The following is a 26,550-nucleotide window of genomic DNA, read 5'->3' as shown; positions in this document are numbered from 1 at the left end:
GCTGGGAGAACTTGACCCTTTTCCCACCAAGAAAGGTGAGGGCCAGGCAGAGCCGGGCACCCGCCCTCCCGGCCACAGGCGAGAATCGGGGGTTGGGGGTAGAACTGAAAATAGAAAGAAAGCATCTTGATTATGAACGTGTGTCTGACGAGGTGTTAAGTGTAACACAGACAGTGGGTCAGCTTGTCTTTTTTTTTTCTTTTTTTTTTGAAGTGTAGTTTATATTACAATGTTAGTTTCAGATGTACAGCAAAGCGATTCAGTTATGCACATACATACGTACATGTTATTGCAATAATTGAATATGGTTCCCTGTGCTCTACTGTAGGTGCTTAGTGTTTTCCTATTTTGTATGTAATAATGTGTGTCTGTTAATCCCAAACTCTTGATTTATCCCTCGCCTCACTTTCCCCTTTGGTAACCATAGTTTGTTTTCTGTGTCCATGAATCTATTTTTGGCTTGCAAATAAGACTTGCATCATCTCTTTTTTAGGTTCTACATGCAAGTGATGTCGTGTGGTCTCTGCCTTTCTCTGTCTGGCTTACTTCACTTGTGTGATCACCTCTGGGTGCATCCGTGTTGCTGCAGTTGGCATTACTTCCCTCTTTCTGTGGCTGAGTACTGTTCCACTGTGTATGTACAGCAGGTCATCTTATCTTAATACCTTGACTGAGGCTCAGGGAGGCTAACTTCCAAGACGCCCTCCTGGCCCCTGGCAGCCTGGAGCGGTGACCAGGAGTCAGTCCCTTCAGGGCTGCCCCGGTACTGAGTGCCTCCCCCTCAGCAGGTGCCAGGCGGGTGCTGCCTGTGGGTGAACGTGGTGGATCCTGGCTACTCTGCTTTTGACCTTGCATGTGCTTGGCCCGGAACAGGGACTGATGGGGTTTGTGATGTTTTGAGGAGAACCAGTAAAATGGCATTTTTCTCCCTCACTGAGTTCGGATGCAATTAAGAAACAGATATAGGACTCAGACAGGTGACGATCAAAGACAGTTTAAATATTGATGCGGTGAAATGAGGGGCTACAGCTCAATTTACAGCTACAGTGTACCTTCTGTGGGGGGGCGTAGATGCAGAGGGGCCCTGACGGGGTGAGTCCCATGGTACCTGTTCCTCCAACTTACCCCTCTTCAGACTAACCCCTCCCCGAGGGAAGCGTCGCAGACAGCGGGCAGCATGTGTGCCTTGAGGAGGAAGAAGGTCATGTGTTCCACCTGCACTGGGGGGGGGGGCCAGGCCTGCAGGACCTTCATCCCAAGAGCTGGGCGCTGTGACTGCGCGTGGTACGCATAGCACCCATCCGGTCTGTGTGCTTAAGAGATCACACGGGCTGCAGCAGGGACAACGGGTTGGAGGAGGGGGACCAGAAACAGTGACAGGACGGACTCAGAGGCACTGGCGACCCCCCCACCCCGCACCCCGCCCTGGCCTCCCGCTGTCAGCTCCCGGCTCAGGGCTCAGGAGGAGGCTGGGCCCTACCGGACCCTGGAGAAGACTGGCCCGGCTGTGCCCGCCCTCAGGCCGCGGTGAGAGGAGCTTTCAAGCTTCACTCCCAGTGTGAAAACTTGTTCCTCCCAGTATTTTCTTACAGTTTTTGAAGCCAAAAGTCCGTAAGTAGATGTGTCCTCCCGCTCTCAAAGCTGTAGCCGAGGTGCAGCTCCTGGCGGGCGCCTTCCCCCGCCCTGGGGAAGAGGGGTTGTTGCTGAGGAGGGACCCGGAGACCTGAGTCCACACTTGCACGTGGACCCCACCTGATGTAAACGGGGAACAGTTCTTGGGAGGCTGAGGGTCGTGGGTGTGGGGGGGTTTGCTGTTTGCCCAGCTCGCTCCCTAGCAGGCCTTCCGTCTGTAAGGAAGTCTGCTCTCCTGCCATCTGGCTCGCACCTCCTGAGCCACTCCGGTGACCCACACATCGTGCTGGTGCCGTCCTGCCTGCCTGGAGTTAGTGGGGGCTGGGGGCAGGCACAGACAAGCGACGGACGTCACAGCCCAGCAGGGCAGGGCAAGGGAGAATTAATTATTTATTTGACTTAATATGCAGTCTTGAGTCATTTTTCTGAGTTTTTCAAGTCATTTCAGGGGGTAGAAAGGAAGGTGGAGTGATGTGAAGTGGAGTAGAACTAAAATTTAGTTAATGTAGATTTATAGTAATTTTAACTGTAGTCAAACACCTACAATTCAAATAAGAAAAGTATCTAATTTGGCGGGGGGCATAGCTCAGTGGCCGAGCGCACGCCTGACACGTACAAGGAGGACTCAGAGGAGCAGCTTCAGGGCCGAGACCTGCGGGATGAGTGGCAAGCTGTGCGACGGAAGGTTAGGGGTCGCGGGTGTGTGGGGGGAAGGAGACGGGCCTTCTCCACAGCCCTCCAAGTGCCCTCAGAGGAGCTGGCGGCCAGGCGCCCCTCTCCTAGGACGCAGCCCAAGCCCCCCACATGGTGAACAGGACGAGCTGGACTTCCGCCTCTCCTCACCCTCCGACCAGACACAACTCAGTGGGCCGGAAAGCAAGGGAGCAGGAGGACCTGGAGGCAGCGAGCTAGACGTTTGCAGGAAGCTTGGATGTGTTGGGGAGGCTGGAGATCACACGGTAACCAGAGCTGAGGCCCAAGGGAGCATGTCTTTAAGATGGACTAGACCTCGGCTTGTGTAAATACGGATGGGAGAGTGGGGAAGGGCCCAGAGTGGTGGAGCACTGCAGACACAGGGGTGAGATGGAATCGCTGGTAGACAAGGTGCCAGTTGAAGGCAGTGGAACACAGATCGCTGTGCTGGGGCTCCGGCAGGCGGAGGGACGGACAAGAAAGGGGGAAGGAGGGGTGTGAGTGCTGGCGGAGTCACGGGTTTGGGGACAGGCAGTTGGAGGTGACTTCTTATTCCTGCCTGGGGAGGAAGGCAAGGTCACTTAAAGATGACCATTCACAGGCTCTTTTTCAACTTTCCAGTTCATCTCTCCACCTCTGTCTCGGTCACCCATCCTTAGAGGATTTCCAAGTCTTCTCACCGTTTCAGGGATTGCTTAGGTAAAGCCCCCTTTAAGTCAGCCTAGAAGTTTTTGCTTCATCTTTTCATGCTAAGATGAACTTCATAAACATAGTAAGGCAGGTGTGTTTTGAGAGACTGGGCTGGAATCCTAACAGCACGTACAACATTGCTTCTGGGTTGGACCATGTGTTCTAGGTACAAACTCACTGTCTTATAAATGGTATTTCAGAACATAACTCTCCATAAAGGACTCTCCCTCTGTGATTTTTAACTATTTCGGGAAATCATGAGGTTAACCCTCCTTGGTATGTCAGTCCAGGAAGCAAAGCCACAAGCAGCCGATGACGTGACTTAAGCCAATAAGATTGGACTTTTCAGTGTCCACTTTAGCTTATTGGCAAGTGGCGTCATCCAGCCTGGGATCAGGTGCTGCTGTCCTGGGCGCTTGGTAGTTGATGGATAATAAAAGTGCAGCAGTTCCCAGCATGCAACTGGCAGCGTTCTCGTGGTGAGCAGAGCAGGATTCAGGGTGACCCGCCGTGTGAGCTCTGTGCTCAGCAGCACCCAGTCCGGTGAGAAGTCCTTTAAGAGAGTCCATCAGTCTAGTTCCAACGATGGCTCCTCCTGAAGCTTTGACAGTGCGGTGTCCCCTCCATGCCGACTCCAGACAACGAGGTAGATGAATAGGTGCTCCCCTCCTGTCTGTGTCTGGCTCTGTGGGGGGGGGGGCTGGTAGGACCTGGAGCACCAGGCAGTGTGTACCCCAAAGACCCTCAGTCCCCGCCCTTGCTCCATGGCCTGATTTCCACCCGGGACCACGGACTTGCCAAGCACTAAGTTGCTGCTCATCTGTAATAAGCCATTGACATCAGGAGAAAGGATGCTCTGTGCATTTCTTCCATTTACAGTTTACTCCCTGCCCCTCTGCCATTTGTGCCAAATGCCCTAGCAGACGTCTCTGTTTATGGCCTAACGGAACCCATACCTAACAGTACCCATACCTGATGGTGTGGCCCACTCCCACCCTGTCGATGCTGGAAGAGTAAAAAGCGTCTGCCCAGGCTCCGCTCTGCCGGGCACCCTTTCCATGCCCAGAGGTGGTTGTGTGAAGGGCTGGGCTTGCCCGATGCCTGTGCTGTGCCGGACAGCGGTCCCGGGGAGGGAGGGAGGGGCCCGGGACTTGCACGGGGCACGTGAGCTGCTCTTTTCCACCCTCTTCCTCTGACGTCGCCAGCAGCACATCAGCCTCCAGCCTGTGTTTCTCCGCCATCCGCATCGAAATCTGCGTGCAGTTAAAGATAAATCCTGGGGCGTGTTTAATTAAAAGACAAATGGAAAATAAGGTCGTGGTGGGTGCTTTCTGACTGTGGTTGGTTGGGTTTTAATTACCCGTCGGGAACTGTGAGAGCTGCTCCCAGGCTCTCTGCGTGCCAGGTCTCTTTCATCACAGGGATGATGTTTTCAGCTGCTGACAGGACGGGCCTCCCCGTCTGTGCAGAGCGACTTGATCTTGGCTGACAGTGGCTCAGCAACGTGCCGAATCCAATTAGCAGCTTTGTAGCTACTTACTCAGAGCGTCTGTAGTAAAGCCTGGCTCCAGACGCCTCAGACAGCCCGATCTCCCAGCCCACGATCTGCTTGTTTGTCATCAGCAGTTACCGCGGCCGGAGTGCGCGGGGACGCACGGTGGGGACCGTGGCGAGTCAGAAGCGTGCTTTCGCCGGGGTCCGCGCGTCTCTCTGTCCTTACCTGTGATTGATACATGAACTGGGGCGCTCATGGTCAGAGCAGCCGGAGATCCCGGTGACCACCCAGGCCCCGTGAAGGACCAGAAGACGAATCGTGAGGGATTCAAGAAGGGTCATGAGGCCCAGAGACGAGAGATGCGTGTTTGGAGTTACTCAGGTGGTTAGGGAAAAGCTACACCGCAGGGACCGAGCCTCCCGACACCCCTGCGTGTTCCCCACCCCCGCGCCCCCATGTCTTAGCCAGAGCTGCGTCTTAGGAAGTGGGTAGAGGGTGTCCTGGAGAGGCCCCTGCAGACCCTTCCTGCCCAGCAAGCAGGGCAGGCGAGGTGGGCGGGTCGCGCAGCCCCTCTGGGTCTCAGTCCCCTTGCCGTTACTGTGGAGTGATGCTGTGCAAGAGAGTTTTGAAAAGTACAGAAGAGTTTTAATGAAAGTGCCCAAATCAGAGTAGCTACTCAGCACCTGGAAGTCCCTTCCTCCTTGATCTGGGGGCATCGAGGCAGAGGGGAGACCAGGGAAGAGGAGAGAGAAAACCATGTTTGTGCGGAAACGTTCTGGAATGGCAAACACTGGGAAAAGCAGGTGGCCAGTGGGGCCCTGCTTTGGGCGTCGATGTCTGTGGCTGGTGGCAAGGAGGGAGGGGCCTCTCTGCCATTGTGCTCGAGGGCCCAGGACAAAACTGGTGCCCCCGTTCCAGCTCCAGAGCTCTGCCCGCATCTGCCGACAGACCCTAGACCCCTCTGCAGCTCTTCTGTTTGCGCGCTGGCCCGTGTTCTGTGAATTGCTATTTTTGTCATTGGGGTGGACCTGTATGTATGCCTGGAGGCTAAGTGAGTGAGCGTGTTTTAATGAATTGTAAAGTGACCCGCCCGGGCACAGAGCCACGAGTGACCCGGGCATCACCTCCCCATGTTGACACGCATAGAAATTTCATGGCTTTGTCCTCTCTGCTGAAAAGGGCACAGCAGACCTGTCTTTTCTCTCTGCTGTATTTTGACTTCCTGTGCTCAGAGGTAACTGCAGAGAGTGATTTAAAAAAAAAAGAAAGAAAGAAAACCAACTGGGATGTAGTTTCCAAATCAAGGACAGTCAGTGCAGTGTTTCAGAGAGAGACTCGCCAGCCACTTCCCTAGAGTTTGTATAGAATCGCGGAGTCCAGCCTGCACCAGCGCCGTGGTGGTGCTGGCAGAGGGGCTGCTCAGATGTCCCACAGGTGGGTGTGCGCGGGCCGGGGCCAGGGTGAGGATGAATGGACAGCGCTTGGCACCCTGCGCCCAATAATACACCACAAGCAGTGTGAATGCTCTCGTTTGTTTCCTTCTTTTTAAGTAAATTTGGGGACCCGTAACTTTCTATTAATCTAAATATCTTAATATTGGCACTGCTCATTAAACAAATGAACAAAGTTGACAGTGCTAGTGTGAATTGTAGTAAGTGCTGTCTTTTATTGAGTTTTAATTTTGTGCCAGACGTTGTGTGAGAACCTTATCTCGTGTATCTAGAATGTATGTTTTATTGGCCCTGCTTAAAGGTGTCAGAAACTAGGCTTGGAGAGAGTCAGTATCCTGCCAGGAAGCAGCCACGCCTGGTGTGTGTGGAGAGCAGGTCTGCGTGACTCCAGAGCTGAGCTCTCAGTCCTCCTGCTGACCTGCCTCGTGGTGTGTTTCCGCGAGTATCCAGGCTCTGTGGGACGCCTGGGGCTGCTGGTGGCGACCAGGACGGGGGCTCAGCTTTGCTACTTGCTCCAGCTTAGGGCATCTGGTGTGCCATCCCAGATGGAGCCTCTCCCTGGTAAACCGGGACATCGGAAGCCTGAGCTCTAGAACAGCTTGGATGGAGGTGACCTTGGCTTCTGCTCCGTCGTGATCTAAGCTGTCATCCTGTCGTCCGGGGCTTCTGACACCCACTTCTTTTTCAGTTTCGTTTTCTTCTCGAACTATTCTTGTCATAGGGCTTTCATGGCATGTGTTGAGTGGTAAACATTCTCATTTTTGCCTCACTTTGTCTGAACATGTTCTCATTTTGTCCTTATTCCAGAATAACAGCTCAACTGAGTACGACTAACACAGGGTGACGTTTTGTTGGTGTCATTCCATCACCTCTGGACCCCTGTGTGGCTTCTGAGAAGTCCCCTGGGGTTTTACTTGTTCCTCTGTCAGATCTCTGGTTTTCTCTCTAGTTTTTTCCGGGTCATCTCTTGGTCTTGTTATTCTGCAGTTGCACTATGATGTGCTTGGGGCAGACTTTTTTTTTTTTTTTTAATCCCATTCAGAACTTATTGTGCTTCCAGAGTCTGAGGAGTCCATTGATTCTGGAAATTTCTCAGCCATTGTGTCTTTAAATATTGCCTCTCTCTTCCTCTGCGCTTCTTCCAATACTCAGTGTGTCCTGTGTGTCTTGACCCTCTCTCACATCTTCATTTCTGTACTTCTCTCTGCATTCTGAGCAGTTCCTCAGATCTGCCTTCCAGTGTCCTAATTCTCCATTCAGCTGTATCTAATCTGTTGTTTAACCCTTCCACTGATTTTTAAATGATAACTATATTTTTATTTGTATACATTTTCTATATAGGTCTTTTTTGGACCCACTGTTCTTTTTTCATAATGTTCTTTCATATCTTTTATGTCTTGAAATGTTTTAAGCACTTTTAAGTGTCTAACTTTTAATCATTTTAAACACTCTTGGATTAGTCTTGAATTTGAAATTGGGGGGGGGACTAATGCTTCTGTGTTTTTTATCTAGTGACTCTGGCACACAGTGGGTGGCTTCCTCACATGTTCTGTGTGTTTTGACTGTGAGCTTGCGTTCACCGAGGCCTTTCCTGAAGTGACTCCGTGTGCTGAGCCTCTTCTCCAGGGCTGGTCTGCCTTTTCTTCTGCCAGGTGTCCTGGGCATCCTAGGCTTCACACCGTTCCAGGACCAGTTTTGTGATGATTTCTCAGCGTGGGGATCTGAGGCATTTCTTAGTCTGCTGTCACATCAAGGACACAGCCCTTTACAATTCCAGCTTTGTGTGAGAATCTTTGTGCCAACATCTTGCTTCACGTGGACCCAGGCCTTCATCTTCCGTTCTCAGGTGGACATCGGAATCCAAACTGAAGGTTACAGTAACTGACACTGCTCCCTGCTCTAGACAGCTGAGCATCAGGCACTTACCCTGTGGGTTTTTCTTAATTTTTTGCACCCAGAGATTTTCCCTTTCTTTCACAAGCTACTCAACTATCCACTTTTTTTTTTTAAAAAGCCACTGTTCTTACATGTTGCTCAGCACATCTGGGAGCATGGAACCGCAGGATCTTCATCATATTCTGCCATCATCCTGCAGTCTTCCTGGCTCTCCCCTCTCCTCTTCCGAGCTAATTGTTGTACCTAGAACAGACTGTGATAGGGCAAGAGACAGATTCTCTGATCACCTTTTCTGGCAGTCTGTCCAGAGCGCATACTGTGCCCAACTCTGCACTCATTCCTCTGCCTGGGGAAAACGCGGCATCAAGTGAGGGAGCCTGAAGATGCTGGCCCGCACACATGGTTTCTCCAGGGCGTGGCGGCGTCACGCTGGCCCGCAAGCCCACCCCTGAGGTGTCTTGTTGACACTCTGCCTTCGAAATCAGCTCATGGGCAATCTTACTGAATCTCGCCTAAGCGTTTGTAACGGACAGAAGTCAGCTTCAGAAACTTGATTATGTTTTTCTCCAGTACAACAGAAATGTAAGCCTGATGCCTTTTTTTTTTTCTTTGAAGTAAGAAAATAACCAGAAAAGGGCTGCTTTTTTTCTTTAAGTTTGAAAATGTACAACCACAACTCAGTCATATTGTGACATGGTTTATTGACTTGGCTTTTTCTTCCAAGCTGCTGACAACACTTTGCTCACATGACTCCAGTATTTCCTAACTGAGGGACTAGTTAGGGACAAATAACATGGCTTCTGTTTTGCTGAGACCTGGAGAGGTCAGTAGATTTATCCAAGTAACAGAGATAGCCAGGCCACCAAAAAGGCTGTGTGCTTGAACTCGCCCACCTCCCTGGCTCCAAACAAAATTGCTTTTTCACGGAAGTACATTTTAGAGCTTTTCCCTCAAGTTTCATCCAGGGAACAACTTTATGAAATCCACGACTGCCTTGAGGTAGAGCTATGGTTGAGGCGCTGGCCACTGAGTCAGACATCACCCCCGGCCCAGCACTCGGCATAGCTTTGGAAGCAGCTAGACGCCTAAGTTGGAATCCCACCTCTGTTACCTCCCACTTGAGTGGCTGGGAAGACACTTTTAACCTCTCGGAGCTTTGGTTTTCTCACCTGCGAAACGGGGAGTAAACCCCATGGTGACGGGGCTGTGATGAGGATTAAGTGCGAGGCTGCATCTGGGCGCACCAGGGGAGCCAGCAGTCACGGCCACCGCTCATCAAGGCCTCCGCCTGCACACCCTCTTCGCCGGCAACCCCGGGGTGGGGTTCCTTCCCTGGAGAACTGTGACCGTTTCTCCTCTCGGACAGTGGGAGCCTTGGAATTGATCAGACGTCTTTCTCCGCGGCTGCAAGTTCTAAACCAGGCTTTTCTCTTCAGTTCCTCACCTGCATGTCCGTGTTCTGTGTGTTCTGGGTCTGACTTTGTCTTCATCGACCTAATGTTTTCCCTCATTCTGGACCCCCACCACAACCCCGTATTTTCTACTAACAGAAAGGATAAGATGAAACATTCAAGTGCCTGGCACTTAATACATAATAGATCTTTCTTCCCTTCAAAGTCTTTTTTTCTTTCTTCTTCTGCCCTTCTTTCTTTATACTCCCCACGGTTTCTCTGCTAAGTTGTACTGACTAGTGAATTCGTATTTCACTTCTTATGATACAGTCCTACTCATGTAGGAGGGGTGTCACGTGGGAGAGAGACTGGGGTTCTAATGCTTTAAAACAAGAAGCCCCTAGACCATGAGGCCCTCAGGTGATGGTGCTCTCGTGACGACCCGGGGCTGAGCTCACGAAGGCTTCCCCCGCCTGACCTGCAGAACCATCGTGGAAGCCAGCACCTGGAGAAGGTGGCAGACTGACCACCATCACGGGGCTCAGGAGGGGGGAAACTGAGATTTGAACTCAGATCTCTGCTATGTGCCAGTCCCTCTACCTGGACTCCTGCCAGAGGGTGGAACCACCCGTTCCCCTCCGTCCTCCACCCAGTGAGCCCCTGCCCGCCGTGGGGCCTCAGCCCACTGGCACGAGCGCAGGAACCTTCTCAGCCCCTCATCTAAGACTGTTGCCCTTCTGTGTCGCCTCGTGGCTCCGTGTGCCTCTCCTTCTAGCCCTTCAGCGTAACTGCAGTTCTCCTGACTTTGTAACTCTTCGATTACGGGGGACATGCTGTCAGCTCTGTGAGATCAGGTCTGGTTTGTTTTGTTTTGTGCCACCATTAGGTCCTCAATACCCAGTAGAACACATGCCATATAGTGGATGTTCACTTTATTTGATGAATGAATGAATGAATGAATGAATGAATGGAGTGGATGGACAGGCAGACAGACAGATGTCCAGCCTCCCAGGCAGTGATGTTAAACATGACGTGTGCTGCCCCCAAGGTCCCCTCCCACTCTGGCCACCAGTGGTCCTGGGAATTCCCACCAGGGCCATCAGGCTGCTGACCGTGAGCTGAGGAGTCTGCGGGGCTGTCCTGGGGCAGGGTTGGGGGGGGAACTAGGGTGAGTCCAGGACCGAGCAGGAGAGACACAGGAAGCCATTACCAGCTCCCTGTAAGGGGAGCACCCTCTCCGCCTGGGCTGTGGGAGCCCGTGTGGGCTGCCCAGAAGCAATCCAGTGTCAGGCTTTGCAGAGAGAACTCAGGCATGGACCAGGAAGTCTGTGGTTCCTGACCTTGGGTTCTGTGATGCCTTAAAATGTGCTGCTCGGATGCTGAGCACTTACTGAAGCCATCGCTGCTGTGGTCCAGCCTAGAATGTTATGTGTAGAGGAAGTTCGTCCTCCCATCCACGTCCCAGCTTCGCCTTTCTCTCCCTCAGTCCCTCACTCACTGTTTGTTGAGAGATGATGCTTTTATGAGACCTGGAGAGTCCCTTCAGAAAAGCATGTGCAAAATAACCATAAATCACTGGAAATGTGTATAAACTTCTCTTTACTGATGTGACTTCCTTCACAGGTAACTGGACACTGAGTCTCTCCTGGAGTAATTAGCCTGTTCCATCCATTGCTCACTCCACGGCGTGACACTCGTGGGTGATTCTGCTCCTGAGTAACGCGGTGGAGGGCGGCCTACAGCATGCTCTTGGCCGGGTGGTCCTAACACCACGTGGGCGACATGGTGTACACCGCGGTAGCTCGGTGACCCTCTGTTGCCTGGGGGCATGAGATCTGGGCTTAGCTCAGGGCCTGCCTCTAGGAGCAGTGAAACTGCCCAGAGCAAGGTCCTGCCAGCCTTTCACGGGATTCCGTGGGGACCTGATCCTCGACTCTGGTTTGGCTTGATTGCCTCGTGATGGATTTTCAGCTGAGGCTTCTCAGCTGGGAAACTCAGGCCCTCCTCTGAAGCCCTCAGCCACCCCACAGCCCCCTGCCCCCCACTTCTGTGCCTTGTACCCGCAATGAGCCACTGAGCTTCCCTTCCACCTGTCCCTGCGAGCTCACAATTCTGTCTGTAACTTTGCAGGAGTGGCCTTTCCCTTCACCACTTCTCCGTGTGCCAGTCTCATACCTCCAGGCCCTGTCCCATGGGCTCTTGCCTGTGAGACTGCTACACATGTCACAAGCAGAGCCAGCTTCTTGCTGTCGCTGGACCTGACCCTCTCCTCGCAAATCCAGGCATCCTCCAGACAGCTCTTCACTGGACCACTTGTACTTGGAACATACACTCAGCAACCCCCACCAGAGCCGTGTGTGTCACCTGCTGCCTCGAATATGCTCCTTGCCCTTCGCCTGCCCAGACCCTCCCCGCCTGTAAGGTCTGGATCGAATCCCACCTCCCGCGCCCGCCTTGTCTAACCCCCAAGTTATTTAACACTCAGCACTCACAGCTTTGTCCTGTTCCTTATCTTTTGGGGCATCAGTGTCAACCCCCAAAGAGATGGAAGTTGAGCCTGATCCTTCCTGTCTTATTTGGGGATATTTCTTTCCCCTCACGCTGCCATGAATATTTATGTATTGATTGAGCAATTCATATCCCTGTTTTGAATTTCCTGCAGTGTTTGCCTCAGCACAGAATAACTAATGGCGGGTCAGTTGATTGAGTTGAAAATGTAGCACTTGGCCTCCCCCAAATCTTGTGTTTTGTGACCTTACTCAGCCACTGGGTGCCAGCGCGTTCAGGAGGCTGCCGCGCCCCAGCGCAGAGCTCACGTTAGCTCTGTTGACTTGGGCTGGGCCTACCCAGCCAGGGAGAAAAATAAAACCTCTTCTAAATTTTCCACACAGCCGAAAAGCACAGAGCTCTGGAAATCTGTGCAACGGGAGACGTTCCTTCAGGTTTGTCAGGAACGTAGGAGGGTGGTTTGGAAGACAATGGAATCATCTAAGAGGGTTTTTCACATATGGGAAGCCCTGTTTAGCATTTTGAGCCGATGGTCCTAAAACCCGTTTGTAGGAAGCACAGGGCAGCCTGGTTGCTAGTAACTTAATGAAGTCGAGGGGATGAGCGAGCCATCTGGGGAGTGGGAGCGAACTGCACTGCACTCGTGACAGTCCTGCCGCACACAGTGGTCTGGTGGGGTTTTTATTGTTTTTTGTTTGTTAATTTTTAATGTACATGTGGGTTCCCAGCTTCCGTTTCCAGTAATAGTCAACTGGGTTGTTTGAGCCAACTCTCCTCCTCAAAAAAATTTTTTATTGTGATAAAATATGCATGACATGAAGTTTACCGTTTTCATCCTTCTCAAGTGTACATTTCGGTGGCATTACTTACCCGTGGTTGTGCGACCGTCACAGCCGTCCACCTCCAGAGCTTTTGCATCTTGCTCGGCTGGGACCCTGTCCCCCTTAGGCACTGACTCTGCCCCCCGCCCGCCCAGACCCGGCGACCACCGTTCTCCTTTCTGACCCTGTGAACCTGCAGCTCCACGGGCCTCGTGTCAGTGGAGCTGGGCAACGTTGGGCCTCTGCATCTGCCCCATCTCACGTAACACGGCGTCTCCAAGGCCCCTCCGTGTTGCAGCCTGTGTCGTGCTGGGGTGCCTGTGTGCAGAGGAGGAGGCTGGGGCTCAGGTAACTTGTCTAAGGCCAGGGCCCTTCTGTGCGGCCTGAGCTGAGGCTCTGGGACCCTCGGCTGCAGAAGCAGTGATAACCAGTTGTTCATGGAGGCCTGAGCTCTGCTAAGCACTTTACATAGCCCTGTAGTCCCTCGTCTGTGTCTCAGAATGAGAGCCCGGGTCAGCGATTACGAACTGGCCCCAGGTCCTGTGTCTGGGAAGCAGTGGCGCTCGGCGAGGCTGCGTCTCCCGCATCCACAAGAGACTCGACGGGAAATTTCCCCGAGGCGGTTATTTTCACGTGCACGGGGAGATGGGGCGCACTGGCCCACCCTCCAGGAGGTGAAGGCGAGAACTTCCTCCTGCCTGCCCGGCCAGGCATGAGACCCCCCTCGGAAGGGCCAGGAGAGTCACAGGGATTGATGGAAGTAAGACGGGGGAGGGGAACTTCCCTGCGGACCTGCCGTGTGTGGATGTGAAGAGGCATGTCTGGCCTGCACAGCACAGCATGTGTCTCCTAGGACCCCTTCAGGGCCAGTGCACTGGGGGGGGGCAGGCTGGAAAGCGGGTTTCTCTTTCCCGGCCCTGCCCCCCCCCACCCCATCAGGGCCTGGACGGGTGTTGTCCTTCCCAAGGCAGTGACTGTCAGAGGAGCCATCTGGTCCAGTTTCTTGTGACTGACTCCAAGGAACCGAAACCCCTCTGGGGAAAAATCACAGCAGCACCGCAGAGGCTGCGAGAGGCAGTGATGTCCGCGAGCTGCCGGGCCCGGGAGGCGCCCTGGAGCGGCCCCCTTGGGAGTGGCAGGCCTGAGACGGCCGCGCAGTCTGACAGAGAGAACAAACCTCTTAGTTGCAGAGTGTGCGATAGGGGAGGGGCGGGAGAAGGCAGATGAGGGGGGCGGGGCAAGAAGGTGTCCAGAGGGCCTGTTACCACCCGAGACCCGCCTCCTCCAGGACGTCCTCCTTGGACGCCCACCCCCATGATGCCAGCCCATGCCCCCTGGTTTCACCACGAATACTGCGAAGGGAGCTGCATCCCTGTGTCAGCCGGTCTAGGAGTCCCCCCAGGTCACCCCTTCCCTGCACCCTGTGGGCTCTGCGGGAGCTCTGACTAGCTTACTTCCTCCAGAATCTCCTCTGTCTTCTGGCCGCCCCCCGGGATGCAGAGCCCAGAGGAGCCCGGCCCTCGGTCTCACCACCTGACTGGTCGCAGGGCTGTGTCTGGGCCTGGGCGGGGCTCAGGCAGGGTCTGGGTTCTTTCCTGCATTGAACCAACGAGGCCTCTGTCCTGGAAAACGCTGGAGTGGTTCTTGAGGAGGGGGCCAGAGTCCTTGGACCCTGGGTCTTATTTATCAGGGTTTCACTTTCTTCTCTCGCTTTGGTTTTGTTTTTTTAATGTAGGGAGAGTAGAAGGGGGACCTGATTTGCTTAGTTTCCAGAGCACTTTTTAAAATAGTGCCCAGTTCTGAGCAGTCACTCATCTCTCTCCCTGACTCCCACTCCTCACCCCTTTCCCAGCCAGAGCCCCCTCATGTGCTCCTGCCCCACCCCTCCCACGGCGTCCCTCCCCTGCCCCGCAGCCCTGGGTGCCGGGGTCTCCATCAGCCTTAACTGGCGCACGCCCCGCATCAGTCAGCACCAGTCTGGGAAGCAGGCGCCATCCTCAGGTCTCACAGACAGCAAAGGACGGAGGAGGGGGTGGAACCCAGGGCTCCAGGTGCAAGATCTGGCTTCTCCCCTACCCCACACCCCGCGTCCTCTGTAGCCAGCCCGCTTCTGATCCCCTTCCCATCCCGCTGTGCCCTGTCTGGAGTCAGGCCACCCACGAGAGCACCTGCACCTGCCGGGGCGCGGCCAGCTGGGCATCAGGCATCCCACGGGCAAAAGCCGATGGGGGGTCCCTCTGCCCATTACTCTGAAAACAGAACCCGCCCCGCGACAGTTGGAGGAAGCCCTGCCTGGCGGGTGGCCTCTGCAGGGACAGTGGGCACAGGGACCCATTCTGGGAGGTGCCCCGTCCGTGCACCACCCCCACCCGGGAACACGAAGGAGCTGCTCTGGTCACCGAGGGAAATGCAGACATCTCAGGCGTTGCAGGAGCTGGGTGTTGGCTGCGTCTAGGGAGGGTGTGACCTCAAGTCTGGAGCCCGTGCGCCAGCCAGGGTCAGCCACGTGGCCGGATGTGGAGGTGGGGTGCCACGGCCTCGCCAGCGCTCTGACCCGCTGTTCCTTCTCTCCAGGGATGCCTGATGGCCCCTGTCCCTTCAGAAGGTCTGTCACGGGTACACTGCTGCCTGGGGAGCGGCAGTGGGCTTCACGGTGCCTCTTCATCATCGACGTACAGTTGATGACAAGGTGGTGCTAGTTCCAGGTGCACGACACAGCTCAGTGCTTTTTGCAGGTTGCACTCCACGCAGGGTGAGCGCAGAGGAGTGGCTGCACTCCCTGCGCGGTGCGCTGCGTCCTTACAGCTCGCCTGTTTTACGCCTCGTGGTTGCACCTCTTAGTCCCTCCCACCCACCTTGCCCCTCCCCCACCTCCTCCCCTCCAGCACCGGCTAGTTTGTTCTTTGTATGAGTCTGTTTCTGTTTTGTGACGCTTGTTCATCTGTTTTATTTTTTAAATTCCACATAGAAGTGATAACGGAGTATTTGTGTTTCTCTGTCCCACCCACTTCGCTAAGAGTAACGCCCTCCAGGCCCATGCACGTCGCGAACGGCAGGGTCTCGTTCCTTCTCACGGCCGAGCGCAGCTCCGTTGTGTGTAAGCACGTCTTCTCTAGCCAGTCACCTGTCCGTGGACGCTTAGGCTGCTTCCACATCTTGCCTCTCGTCCATAATGCTGCCGTGCACATTAGGGTGCAGGTGTCTTTTCACGTGAGTGTTTCTGCTCCCTTGGCCCTGGCCTCCACCGGTCTGCTGGCCGTCGGTACCGGTTCCCCTGCTCGGGACTCTTCACGGACGTGGACCCACACCAGGTGTCGTCTGCTGTGTCTGGCTCCTGTCAGCGTGTTGGAGATGCATCCGGGATGCACCCTGTATAAGTACCTCCCTTCTTCTGATGACTGAGTAATGCTCCATTGTTCCGTTCCGTGCTGGGACACACTACGTTGTGTTTGTCCGTTCACCCACAGAAGGACATGCCCATCTCCGGCTGTTGCGAGTACGCTGCTGTGCAAATTCTTGTTCGAGGTTTTGTTTGAACACCTGCTTCCAGTTCTTGTGGGTCTGCCCCCCGGAGCGGGATTGCCGGGTCCTGCGGTAACTCGGCTTAAGTTCTTGAGGGACCACCAGGCTGCTCTCCACGGCAGCTGCACTGTTGCACGTTCCCACCAGGTTGCTGGCTTCAGATCCAGCCCTGCCACTTGTTAGCTGTGCGAACGTGGCCGAGTGACTTCTGCTCTCTCTGCCTGGTTTCCTCGTGTGTGTGCCGGGAAGGTGGGGCTGTCTGCCCAGCAGGGCTGGGCTGCTTAAATGGGTTCACGTGCGTGCAGGACCCGGAACAGCGCGCAGTGTGGACGGGCGCAGCGTGCGTGTTCACTGCTGTTTCTCAGACAGCGGGGCCCGTGGCAGAGGGAAGACTGAGAAGCTTCTGGGCTAAAAGAGGCCAAGTTGGAGGGTATAAAAGAATCAAAAGGGCCCTGACCCAGACACTTGGGGCTGCCGTCCCTTAGAGGGACCCATCGCCTCACCTGTTCCACCATCAGCTGCAAAAGCCTCAGCCCTGGGCTTCCTGCGGCTGGACCACTCCTCAGGGTGAGAGGCTTGGTCCTCTGCTCAGAGCGAGCTCAGCTCCACGGCTTCCGGTCCCCGACTGCAAAAGGAGGACAGGGGTACGTCCCCCATCGGAAAGCTCCAAACAGAAGTTTCTAGAAAACAAACAAAAGGAACCCCCCCCGCGCGCTCTCACCAGCGACGGTGGGAAAAGGCAGACCTGGTTGATTTTCAGTTGAATCACTGAATTACCACCATGTATTCTGCCAAATACTGTTTCTCTCAATTTTTCAAATTAATCCATATGTTTATGATTCACTGGCACCCAACTCATCACAGTGTTTTGTAAAAACTGTTTGAATCCCAGGAACCCTTAGAGCGGCCTTCCGTGCAGCCCTCAGAAACGAGGAGCTGCACCCTTCCCTTCACCTCAGGAGGCCTCCGCCTTCAGAGGGCCGGGCTGTGTCACCAGCTCATCAGCCCAGAGAGGCCTGGGGGAACCGCCGAGAAACACAGAATGCGACTGTCATCAGCACCCTGTCACCTCACGCGGCCCACTGTGGTTCAGAGCCCCGCCACCTTCTGAATGTGTCTCCGTAGCAGTTGGGAAAGGCCGATGGGGTCAGTTACCTCTTTCAGTGGGGAGGAAACTGAGAATCAGGACCGGTGTCGGGGCCCCGAAGCCCCGCTGCCCTCGGGCCCTGTGTGCGTCAGGGGGAGGGGGTTAGGAGGGCGCACTCCCGCCGGGCTGGGGGGCGGCGCCTCCCCTGCAGGAAGCCACCCTCGTAGCCTTGCTCAGTCACCACCTGCAGGCCACCGAGGCCCCGAGACCCTGTCTAGTGGATGTTTGCGTCACCATCAAGCCACCTTCAGCCCCTCCCCCCTTTTTCTTGCTCCTGAACTAATTTCTCCTCCCCTGGAGTCCTCCGTCTCTCGGACCCCGGGGTGTTGCAGCGTCCGTCCTTGATGGAGCGGCATGGGAGAGGCCCTTCCTCCGCGCCAGGGCCTCCCGCCACCACGAGAGGCCAGAGCAGCAGGGCCCGGCGGGGCTCCACCTCTGCAGGGGACACTGTTCCCACAGGACCCCAGCACGCCCAGGAGGCCCGTCTGGTCTGCCTGAAGCACACGGCGTACCTGCTGGGGAAGCACCTTGAGGCACGGCGCAGCCTGTGCATCGGGCGCGGTGCCCTGTCCCCGGGGGCCTGGGCTCTGCGGGAGGCTTCACTCCCGGGAACCGAAGCACGGCCTGGGCTGCCAGCTCGCTGCTGCTCCCGCGGGTTCCCCGCTCACCTCATTTAGATCCACAGAGGGAGGGTGTACTCAGTGGTAGAGCGCGTGCTTAGCACGCACCAGTCCTGGGGTCAGTCCCCAGTGCCTCCATTAAAACACATGCACACGCACAGGAAGAGGCCCCGCTTTCCGAGCTCTCACGGTGCGCCAGGCTCTAGGCCATGCGCTCTGTGTGCTTCACCCTTTGGTTCTGCTTTGAGCCGTCCTCTGCGGTAGACACGGCTCTTAGCCACCTTCTTGTAGGTGAGGGAACTGAGGCTCCGTGCTGCAACCAGCCAGGGCTGCCCCGAGAGGAAACCGCTGGGTGTGGACTGGATCACTGGCCCCAGGGCCTGCCCTGTGGCTTCTGCGCTGTCCCTTGGCTGTGGGAGGGGATGAGGCTCATGTTGGCTGAGGGCTTGGGGCGCCCTGGTGTTTACTGCCCGCTGCTCGCCTCTGCTGTGTCCTCGTTGATTGCATCTGGCTCCATCACTGTCACAGGCAGGGGCAGGAAGAGAAGAGAAGACCACGGCTGAACACGGGCAGGGGCCGCAGTAACCCGGCAGGGCTGTGCAAGGCTGGCTAGCCTCTGCGAGGCCTGAAAGCAGGTTCCCACCCAGGGGTTCGGTGATCGTGTTAGCACTGGTTCAGTGGTTTTTATGCAGCACCTGCTGTATACTAGACGTTGCCCTGGGCACGAGAAGAGCGAAGTGGAATAACATGGGCTGGCCCAGGATTTCAGATCTGGGAGAAGCTTCCGTCCCAGGGACGTGGATGCAGCCAGTCCACGGAGACCTCGATTATGCAGCCTCAATTAGTCTAATCGGCTTCTGCCTCCCCCACCCCAAGTCTGTGAGGAACACACGCAGGACCGTGCTGTCTCTGTAGTGCCACGTCGGTGGTCTGTCCTGGGCTCTCACGGGTGGCACACCTGTCCCTCACTCACCTGCCTTTCTCTCCCGTCCTCCAGGACACACAGGACCAGCCACTGCTACCGCATCACCTACCGCCACATGGAGCGCACCCTGTCCCAGAGAGAGGTTGGGCGCATCCACCAGGCTGTGCAGGAGGCAGCCGTGCGGCTGCTGGGTGTGGAGGGCAGGTTTTGACGTCCCTGCCTCCTCCAGCCCCGGTCCTCCCGGGGCTCTGGATTTGCCGAATGAAAGAGAAAAAGATATTGTTTATGGATGGAGGCATCAGTCGTCTTGTGATAAATGGGTCAGTTTTAGGACTTTCAGAAAATAAAGAATTGCTCTTGAGAAACTGTTGACATAGCATTTGTCTTTTATTTGGAAAAAGCGAGGGAAAAGGAACAGTAACACAAGAGTTACCTTCTAGTTCTTTCAGAAGGGCTTTGCCCGTTGGCGCTCTGTGCTTAATTGGTCCCTGGATTCCATAAAAGTATAAACACTGGGCATGATTTCTCACCTGACAGGCTCCTCCACCTGTGTAATGAGCAAAGCCACACAGAGGGACATCGGAAACTCCAGATCCTAGAAGCTTTTTCCAAATCAACTTCCATTTCTTTCTCCTTGCCTCTTCTTTTTCTGTTGTGCAAGGGGCAGGTTGTGTACAGGGCACAAATGGTGGAAGGATCACATCTCTGAGCGGGCGGCGCCTGTTGGCTTTTCACCAGCTGGGGCTTGGAGCCAGGCCTCCGGCCCCGGGGCCTGGGCGCGGCTGCTTTCTGCCCCCAGAGAGGAGGGAGAGGCTGGGAGGCTGGGGCCAGGTCCCTGAAGCCCGGGAGGGTCTTGTGTCCTAACGGGAGGCCTCTGCTTTCCGAGGCGACCTTTGAGGAAGAAGAGGGGCTTTGATGTTCCCCTTTTCCCATCCCGGGTGCTCTGTAGTCTGCCGCTTCACTCCTGGCCAGTTTTCATGATCAGATCCCCTCCCTGGTGTGATGCTGGTGGCTGGTGGAGGACCGTGAGTGACGGGGTGAACATTCGACGAGGGCGGCCATGAGCAGCCGGCGGTGCGGGGGTGCACAGCTACTCTCCAGCGGGAAGGGATGGCTTCAGTGTCCTTTCACTCTGTTGCCCACCAGGACTTTTCCCTTGGATTTTCAGGGGAGTTGAGACCGCACCACCGCCCGGCCGAGTCACTGTCCCGGGTCCTGGGGCCACGGGTGCTGCTCCTCAGGAGGCTGGATCTGACCTGGCGGACACAGTGATGAGTCATCTCCGCTCCAGGAGCGTTTGCTAGCAGACGGTTCCTGAACCAGCCTTGACCTGCATTTCCAGAGGTCCCTTTTATCTCCAGGACCAGGTAGGCACTCACAGGCATCCTCTCACCGGATGAGCCGGGCGTGGGGTGACTCCCAGAAGACCGAGGAACCGCCCCTGGGCTCAGAACCCCAGCGGACACTGCCAGGGCTGGGCTTGTGCGGGCGCTCTGCCGGGCCGGGGGGCTGCCATTCCAAGGGCTGCCCCCGAGCGCTCCTCTCAACGCCCCGTGAGGTGTGATCAGCCGTCTTCTAAACTGAGGCCTGGAGGAGTCATGGGCCTTGACCAGGAGCACAGCCAGGAGCCTGCTGCCTCCGAATTAGTCATTTCCGGCTAAACAGGCAGCGGCAGGTGGCCGGGTCTGGGCCTCCCTCCTGCTCCCCGGGCCTCTGTTCTGTTTCCGTGAGAACCAGCGGCCACCCCGGGTGGCGGCACTCGTGCCAAAGGGGAGCCTGCCTCCCAGGCAGCCTAGGGAACACCCCGCCCTGGGCTGTTTCATGGGTTTCCCGCAGGAGGATAAAGAGTGAAGAAAAAGGAAAGAAAGGTGGTTTAATCCCTCAGATGAAGAGCCCTCTGCAGCTCAGCGAGGGTGACCCCCTCTGAAGTGGAGTGTGGTCACTCACACCAGGGCCCTCACCGCCACCCTCGGTAGGCCCCGTTCCCTCCTCTGAGAAGCGGGGACAGCGATCTGCCTGCCGCAGAGGGTGGTCGTGGAGCGGGAGTGGGACGTCACACGCGCTGCTCTCAGCAAACCTGGAATCTGGGAAGCCGTCAGTGAGTGACCCTTGTTGTGACCACGGACGGGAATTGGGCTGGAAGGGACGTCAGGACTGCAGCAGGTCCTGGGCAGCAGCCAGCCTGCACGTGAGGACACGAGCCCAGAGGGACAAAGTGACTTCCCCAGGGACAGACCTATGGGCTATGGAGCTGGGCCTGGGACCAGGCGTCACCCCGCCTCTCGGGTCATATGCCCCGAATGTCTTGGTGGAGGGTGTGGAGGTGGCAGGCTGAGGGTGCAGCCGGGCCCTGGAGCTGAGAATCCAGCATCCCCCCAGCACAGCATCATCAACCCTGACCCTCTGTGGCCAGGCCTCTCAAGATGCCAGCCAGACTGCGGTCAGTGGGCACTGGCTGCTCTGAATGTGGAAATTCTGTGACTAACCACAGCCGCAGGGTGGGGCGAGCGCCGTGGGGCTCAGCAGCCATTGTGCCTTTGTCCCCTCCCTGCTACCCCCTTCCTGCCAGGCGGGACCCCACTGAGCAGACTCCCCACACTGGGCCCTGGGGCTCGGAGGTCCTGGAGCCGGTCAGGGCTGCTCAACGGTGGCCCAGTGCCCCTGGCTCCAGTTGTGGGGGCAGGCAGTTAGGACGTAAGGACAGAAACCCTCCACACTGGAGGCTCATTTATGTTTTTCATCTAGAAGAGATGAGTGAACTCAATCAATGGAGCCTCTAAATGCCCGCCCATTGGCTCTACCCACCCCCGACATCCAGGGGCCTCTGCCCCGTCAGCTGTCCAGTCTCCACGCTGACCACTGCCACTCGGGTCCACAGCTCCCAGACAGGGCCGTCCATCCCCACCCGTCCGCAGGGGCCGATGCTCAAAGTGGCCAGTAGATTGACACCTCCAGACGGCAGGTCAGATGGAGGGCCACAGTCAGAGCGGGAAATGGCAGCTCCAGAGGGACAGCCAAGTCCAAAACTGAGCAGTCTAGAGCCCTGGAGGCCACCGCGTGGCCCTAGGAGGGCAGGTGGGACAGCAGGGCGGGAGGAAGTGTTACCCCCACCCTCAGAGGTGGTTTGTTCCAGGTCCCGTTGGCTCTAGTTTTCTAGGTGACTTTTACAAAAGTAAACAACAGACAAACAAAAAGATGCCCCGTTTGAAGGCCGGGGCCACAGGCACGTCCAGCGACACTGATGGGGCCAACCACCCTGCTCGGGCCCTTTTCCTGCCCATTCCTGTGCGGGGCGGGTCTCAGGCTAGTGGAGCAGGGGCCTCGGGAGCGCTGGGCCTCGCCCGGGGCTGAGCCGAGCCGGGTCTAAACCCAGCTGCGCCCTGACAAGTCACTTGGCAGCCCTGAGGCTGAATGCTCTGCACTGTGACAGGAGGAGGTGGTGACCCCTGCCCTCCCTACAGGGAGTGAGTGAATGGCTCAGCAAGCGGTAAGAGAGTCGTGTGTAAAACTCTTAAGCATCTCCTTTTAGCCTCGCAAAAAATCTGAAAGTTAACCACGGTACGTCCACTTGGGAGCTAAGAACATGAAACCAAGGACTGCCAGGCCCAGGGTCTTCTGGTCAGCGGGTAACAGAGCTGGAACTTAAGGCCCCCTCTCTGCAAGATGAAAGCCCGCCATCTTCCCGCCTTGCCCTGTGTCTGCCAGGAATGGACCACAGATGAGAACACGGGGAGAGCGCATCGCCCCGCAGCCTCAGGTATAAAATGGGGCGCACCCTCCAGGGCCTTCCCTTCCAAGTACCGGCCGGCAGGTGCACGTGTGTTAGCTCTAGGCGCAAGCCTCAAAGGGGCCTTGGCGTTCTCATGCTTCAGGAGGACGTGGGGAGACCGGGCCGCACTGAGTTCAACAGGAGACATCAGGGAGGGTGCTTGAGCCTGGTTAAACTGCAGGGATCCATGTGAGCAGGAAATCAGTGGGTTACACTGTAAAGCAGCACCTCCCGGCCGCGTCCCCTGCCACTCCCTGGGCTGTGGGAAGCCCGCGGGCAGGACGGGCCCGCCCAGGGCTGCGCGCAGAGCACCGCTGACCGGTTGTGGGGAACGGCGGCGTCCTTTCCTCCCAGACGAGAGGGGGTAGCAGCATGCAGGTGTGCGTGTCTGACCTTATTATAGAGGGAACTTTGAAATCTGTATTTAACAGCATCCAATCTAGTGAGTGAATCCTTTGAAGTCATCTACACTTTCTTATTAATAAGAAACAAGAAAAAGACGCCAAAGCAATCCAATGGAGAAAGGAGTCTTTCCAGCCAGTGGTGCTGGAACAGCTGGTGATCCAGAAAAGAGAAGAAAGAAAAGGCTCCCCACCCTGATCCCACACTTCACACAAAGTCAACGCAGGATGGAGCACAGAGCTAAGTATACAAGCCGAAAACTTCTAATCAGGCTTAAAAAAGCAAACACAAGGGACCTCTGTGACCTAGGCTAGGCAGTGATTTAGAGAGGACACCGAAGGACCCAGTAGAGGAAAAAATGATACATTGGACTCTGTCAAGATTTAAGACCTCCATCCTTGGAAACACATCATTAAGAAAACACATAAGCAAAGGGCGGATTGGGAGAAAGTATTTGTGACACACGTATTTGGCAAAGGATTTATATCCAGAACATACAAAGAATTCCTACAATTCAATTAGAATTTTTAATTAAAAAAAACTTGAAAAATGAGCAGAGAGTTCCTGCAATTCAATAATATGTTTTTCTAAAACCCTTTTTAAAATAATGAACACTTCACACACAAAAAAGATTAAAAAATAAGAGGAAAAGATGCTCGACATGATTGGTCGTCAGGGAAACGCGTTTATGAAGTTGCAGAGCAGACAGAACTCCTCAGTAGTGGCCAGAAAGCAGCTCAGAGGCTGCCCGGGGCTGGGAGGAGACCGGCAGAAGGGAGCACAGGGGGACTTTCTAGGGGGTGGACGCCTGCCGTGTGTGGGCCTTAGAACTTGAAAAGTGCTGTTGGATGGGGTGGCTTAAAGCACATTGTCAAGAAAACACAGGTGGTTTAGCAAAATGGCTAAAAAGTTGGGCTTTGGAGTCAGGCAGAGGCAAGTTCAAATCTGGGGGTCTTACGAACACCTCTTAAGCTCACGGAGCACGTCCGCAGGAAGGGGTACTCGGGGTTGTAAGGACAGCGTGACGCAGTGTGTAGGGAAACTGCTTCATTGGGCCGGGCAAGCAGACGAAAGAAAGAAGGGAAATCTGGTTGTGGTTCAGAGAGGGCCACACACCCAGCCAAAGGGATTGTGCGTTCTGGGACACGCCTGGAGAAATGTGGCATGTGGTGGTATCCCAGAAGGTCTGGACTCAAAGGAACCTTAGAGATCGTTTGTCCAATGGCCCCATTTTAGAGATGAATTGCTAAGACTCAGAGAAGTAACATAACTTGCTGTCTTACTTGGATATATAACCAATCTCAACTGGCTTAGACAGCAATCTCACAGAGCAGTAAGTCTGGACAAGACAGGCTGGTTCAGTGGTCCAGTGCTGTCACTGAGACCCCAGGCTCTTCTGCTTTGCCAGCTGCAGCAGATGGGTGATGTCTTTCCCTCATGGTTGCAATATGGCTGCAAGAGCCTCATCAACATATCTCCACACAACCCCCTACAGCAGGAATGGGGAGAGTCTTTTGAAAATTTCTTTTTATCATAGAGAAGACATTTCTCAGCCTTCTCTTCAAGTCTGACTGGCCAGGATTGGTTCACAGGCCCACACCCTAGCTTTAAGACCTGGGGAAGGAAGTGTTTATCATTTCCAGCCTCTCTTGTAGGAAAAAAAGGCTCTACCAAAAAAAGTAAGGGGAGTTGGCATGCTGTTTCATAGGAAACCAACAGTGGCTCCCAGACCAGCTCAAAGGCATCCAGCTACTCCGCCAGCCAGACACCGCAGGGCCCAGACTAGAACCACTTCTCTTGGCTCCAGGCCCAGCATTGTTTCTAGATCTCATCTCCTGTATTTTGCTACCTTCTTGCTGAGCAAGAGCTTCAAAAATGACATGGAGTGAAGGGCCAGGTGAAGGGCACCTGGTCCCTGGCCAGAGGACTGGTTAAGCTGGAACTCAGAGTCCAAAACGAACAGGCTGCTTGGAGGCCGGGCTGGGGAGGCAGTGGGAGCTGCCCCGTGTGCCCGCGGGGCAGTCGCTCAGCTGAAATCTCCCCCGGGCTTCCCGCTGGGCTCGCCCTCAAGACCCAGGATGTTTGTCAAAGAGGGTGGCGACATCCGTTGGATTAATCAGACGAGGACTGTGGTGTTCTCGGTGGGAAGGTCTACTCTCCGGAGGGGGCGTGTCTCCTCAGTGCTGGCGCCTGTCCTTCTAGTGTTTTTACGTCCTTTACAAATGCTCATTTATTTGTGTCTCTAACTCGTTGTTCAGTAGATGGCAGATCCGCTTTCCAGTTTTGAGACTGTCACCACCTGGGCTGGGGAGGGACTGGTTCAAAATTCACACAGAAACCCGACGTTCTGGTTCACCAAGACTCATCATGTTTGTTGTCAGGGACACTCTGGACATTCACCAGGAATCAAAATGCTAAGCCCTTGGTCACTTTTTCAAGCTAAATGTCAAGAAAGCAATTATGGAAGACCTGAAGGTTTGGAGATGGAGAACAGCCAGCTCCCCGCTTCCCAGGGGTGCTGCACGGGGCTCAGTCCAGGTTTTAAGAAGGATGGCATGGGATGTGCCAGAAAGGGCAGGAATCGTGGCTGCTTTAGATGCCAAGGAGGGACGTGGCCGCAGCTCTGCAGGCAAAGTGCGGAAGAACGTATCCACGTTCTGAGAAGGCGGCCGGGGAGCAGCGGGTAGCGGGCAGGAGGAGCCCGGCAGGTGGTCCCTGTGGGAGCCGGCTGTGGGGTGGAGAGGGCGACGCAGAGGGGAGGCCGGGAAGAGAGAGGAAGCATCTGGGGCCCGGACCAGCGGATGACGGCGGTGAGCGGCTGGCATCCGTCTCCAAGATGGAGGGCACACGGGAGAGGAGTCTGGAGGGGTGGTGTGGTCCTGTGTCTTCCCCGTTTGCAGAGTCTCTCGTCACTGATCACGCTGAGATCCTGGCGGGGGCCAGACTGCGCTACAGCCTCGGGAGAAACATCTCTCACCTTCCCCCATCGTGGGTCTGAATCAGGGGCCAAGGCAGCCAGTCGTCCTCCCTGGGGAGGAGGCGGGGACTGAGGTCCGAAAAAAAAAATTTTCATGGTTTTTTTTATTTACCACCAAGAAACTCGTTGGTGATTTTCCTCTCCAAAGACCCCATGTTTTAAGAGAGTCTCATCTACCAAACAGCTACATTTACCAAGCAATGATTTATCCATTTTCTCATTTTCAGCATTAATCAAAGATACGCATAGCTGCGAGCCAACGTCTCTGGTCAGCAAGAGATAACCCTCAGTACCACCCGGGGGTGATTTAAGTCCTGCCAAAAGCAGTGACACTTGACATTTTAGATAGCCTGAGCACCTCGCTCGGGGGTGGTGGAGGGTTTCCACCATGCTCTGAAATGCTCGAAACAGCACCTAGACCCCCATCACTGATTCATGGAGCCTTGGCCTCCAGGGACCCCTCCTGGGACCCAGTGCACTGTTTCAGCAGGAAATAAGACATGAAGGGAACCTCACCGTCCCAGAGACTTGCCACTAAACTGTGGACGGGTTTGTAGCCTAGACCAGCCCCGCTGGCCAGGAGCCTAGAGCAAACCACTCTCTCTCCCTGA

The 26,550-nt window shown here is 55.3% G+C and overlaps 1 protein-coding gene across 4 annotated transcripts in view; it reads left to right on the top strand.

The window, feature by feature from the left end:
* Positions 1 to 26,550, top strand: part of FARS2 (phenylalanyl-tRNA synthetase 2, mitochondrial) — a 281,140-nt gene that overhangs the window by 242,544 nt on the left and 12,046 nt on the right. For 2 of the 4 annotated variants that reach the window (XM_015234686.3, XM_072945733.1), the window contains one exon: positions 18,864 to 19,156. The exons of 1 other annotated variant lie outside the window; for it this stretch is intronic. In XM_015234686.3, the coding sequence (XP_015090172.2) occupies positions 18,864 to 19,002 (139 nt within the window). In that variant the 3' untranslated portion in view covers positions 19,003 to 19,156. Of the gene's footprint in view, positions 1 to 18,863; positions 19,157 to 26,550 lie in introns of those variants that run through there. One more of the 4 variants, XM_072945737.1, reaches the window with a different exon arrangement.

This window comes from Vicugna pacos, chromosome 20 (genome assembly GCF_048564905.1).
Source record: "Vicugna pacos chromosome 20, VicPac4, whole genome shotgun sequence".
In the NCBI taxonomy this organism is placed as follows: Eukaryota; Metazoa; Chordata; class Mammalia; order Artiodactyla; family Camelidae; genus Vicugna; species Vicugna pacos.
Note: the sequence above shows the minus strand (reverse complement) of the source record. Positions and strands in the feature narration are given on the sequence as shown.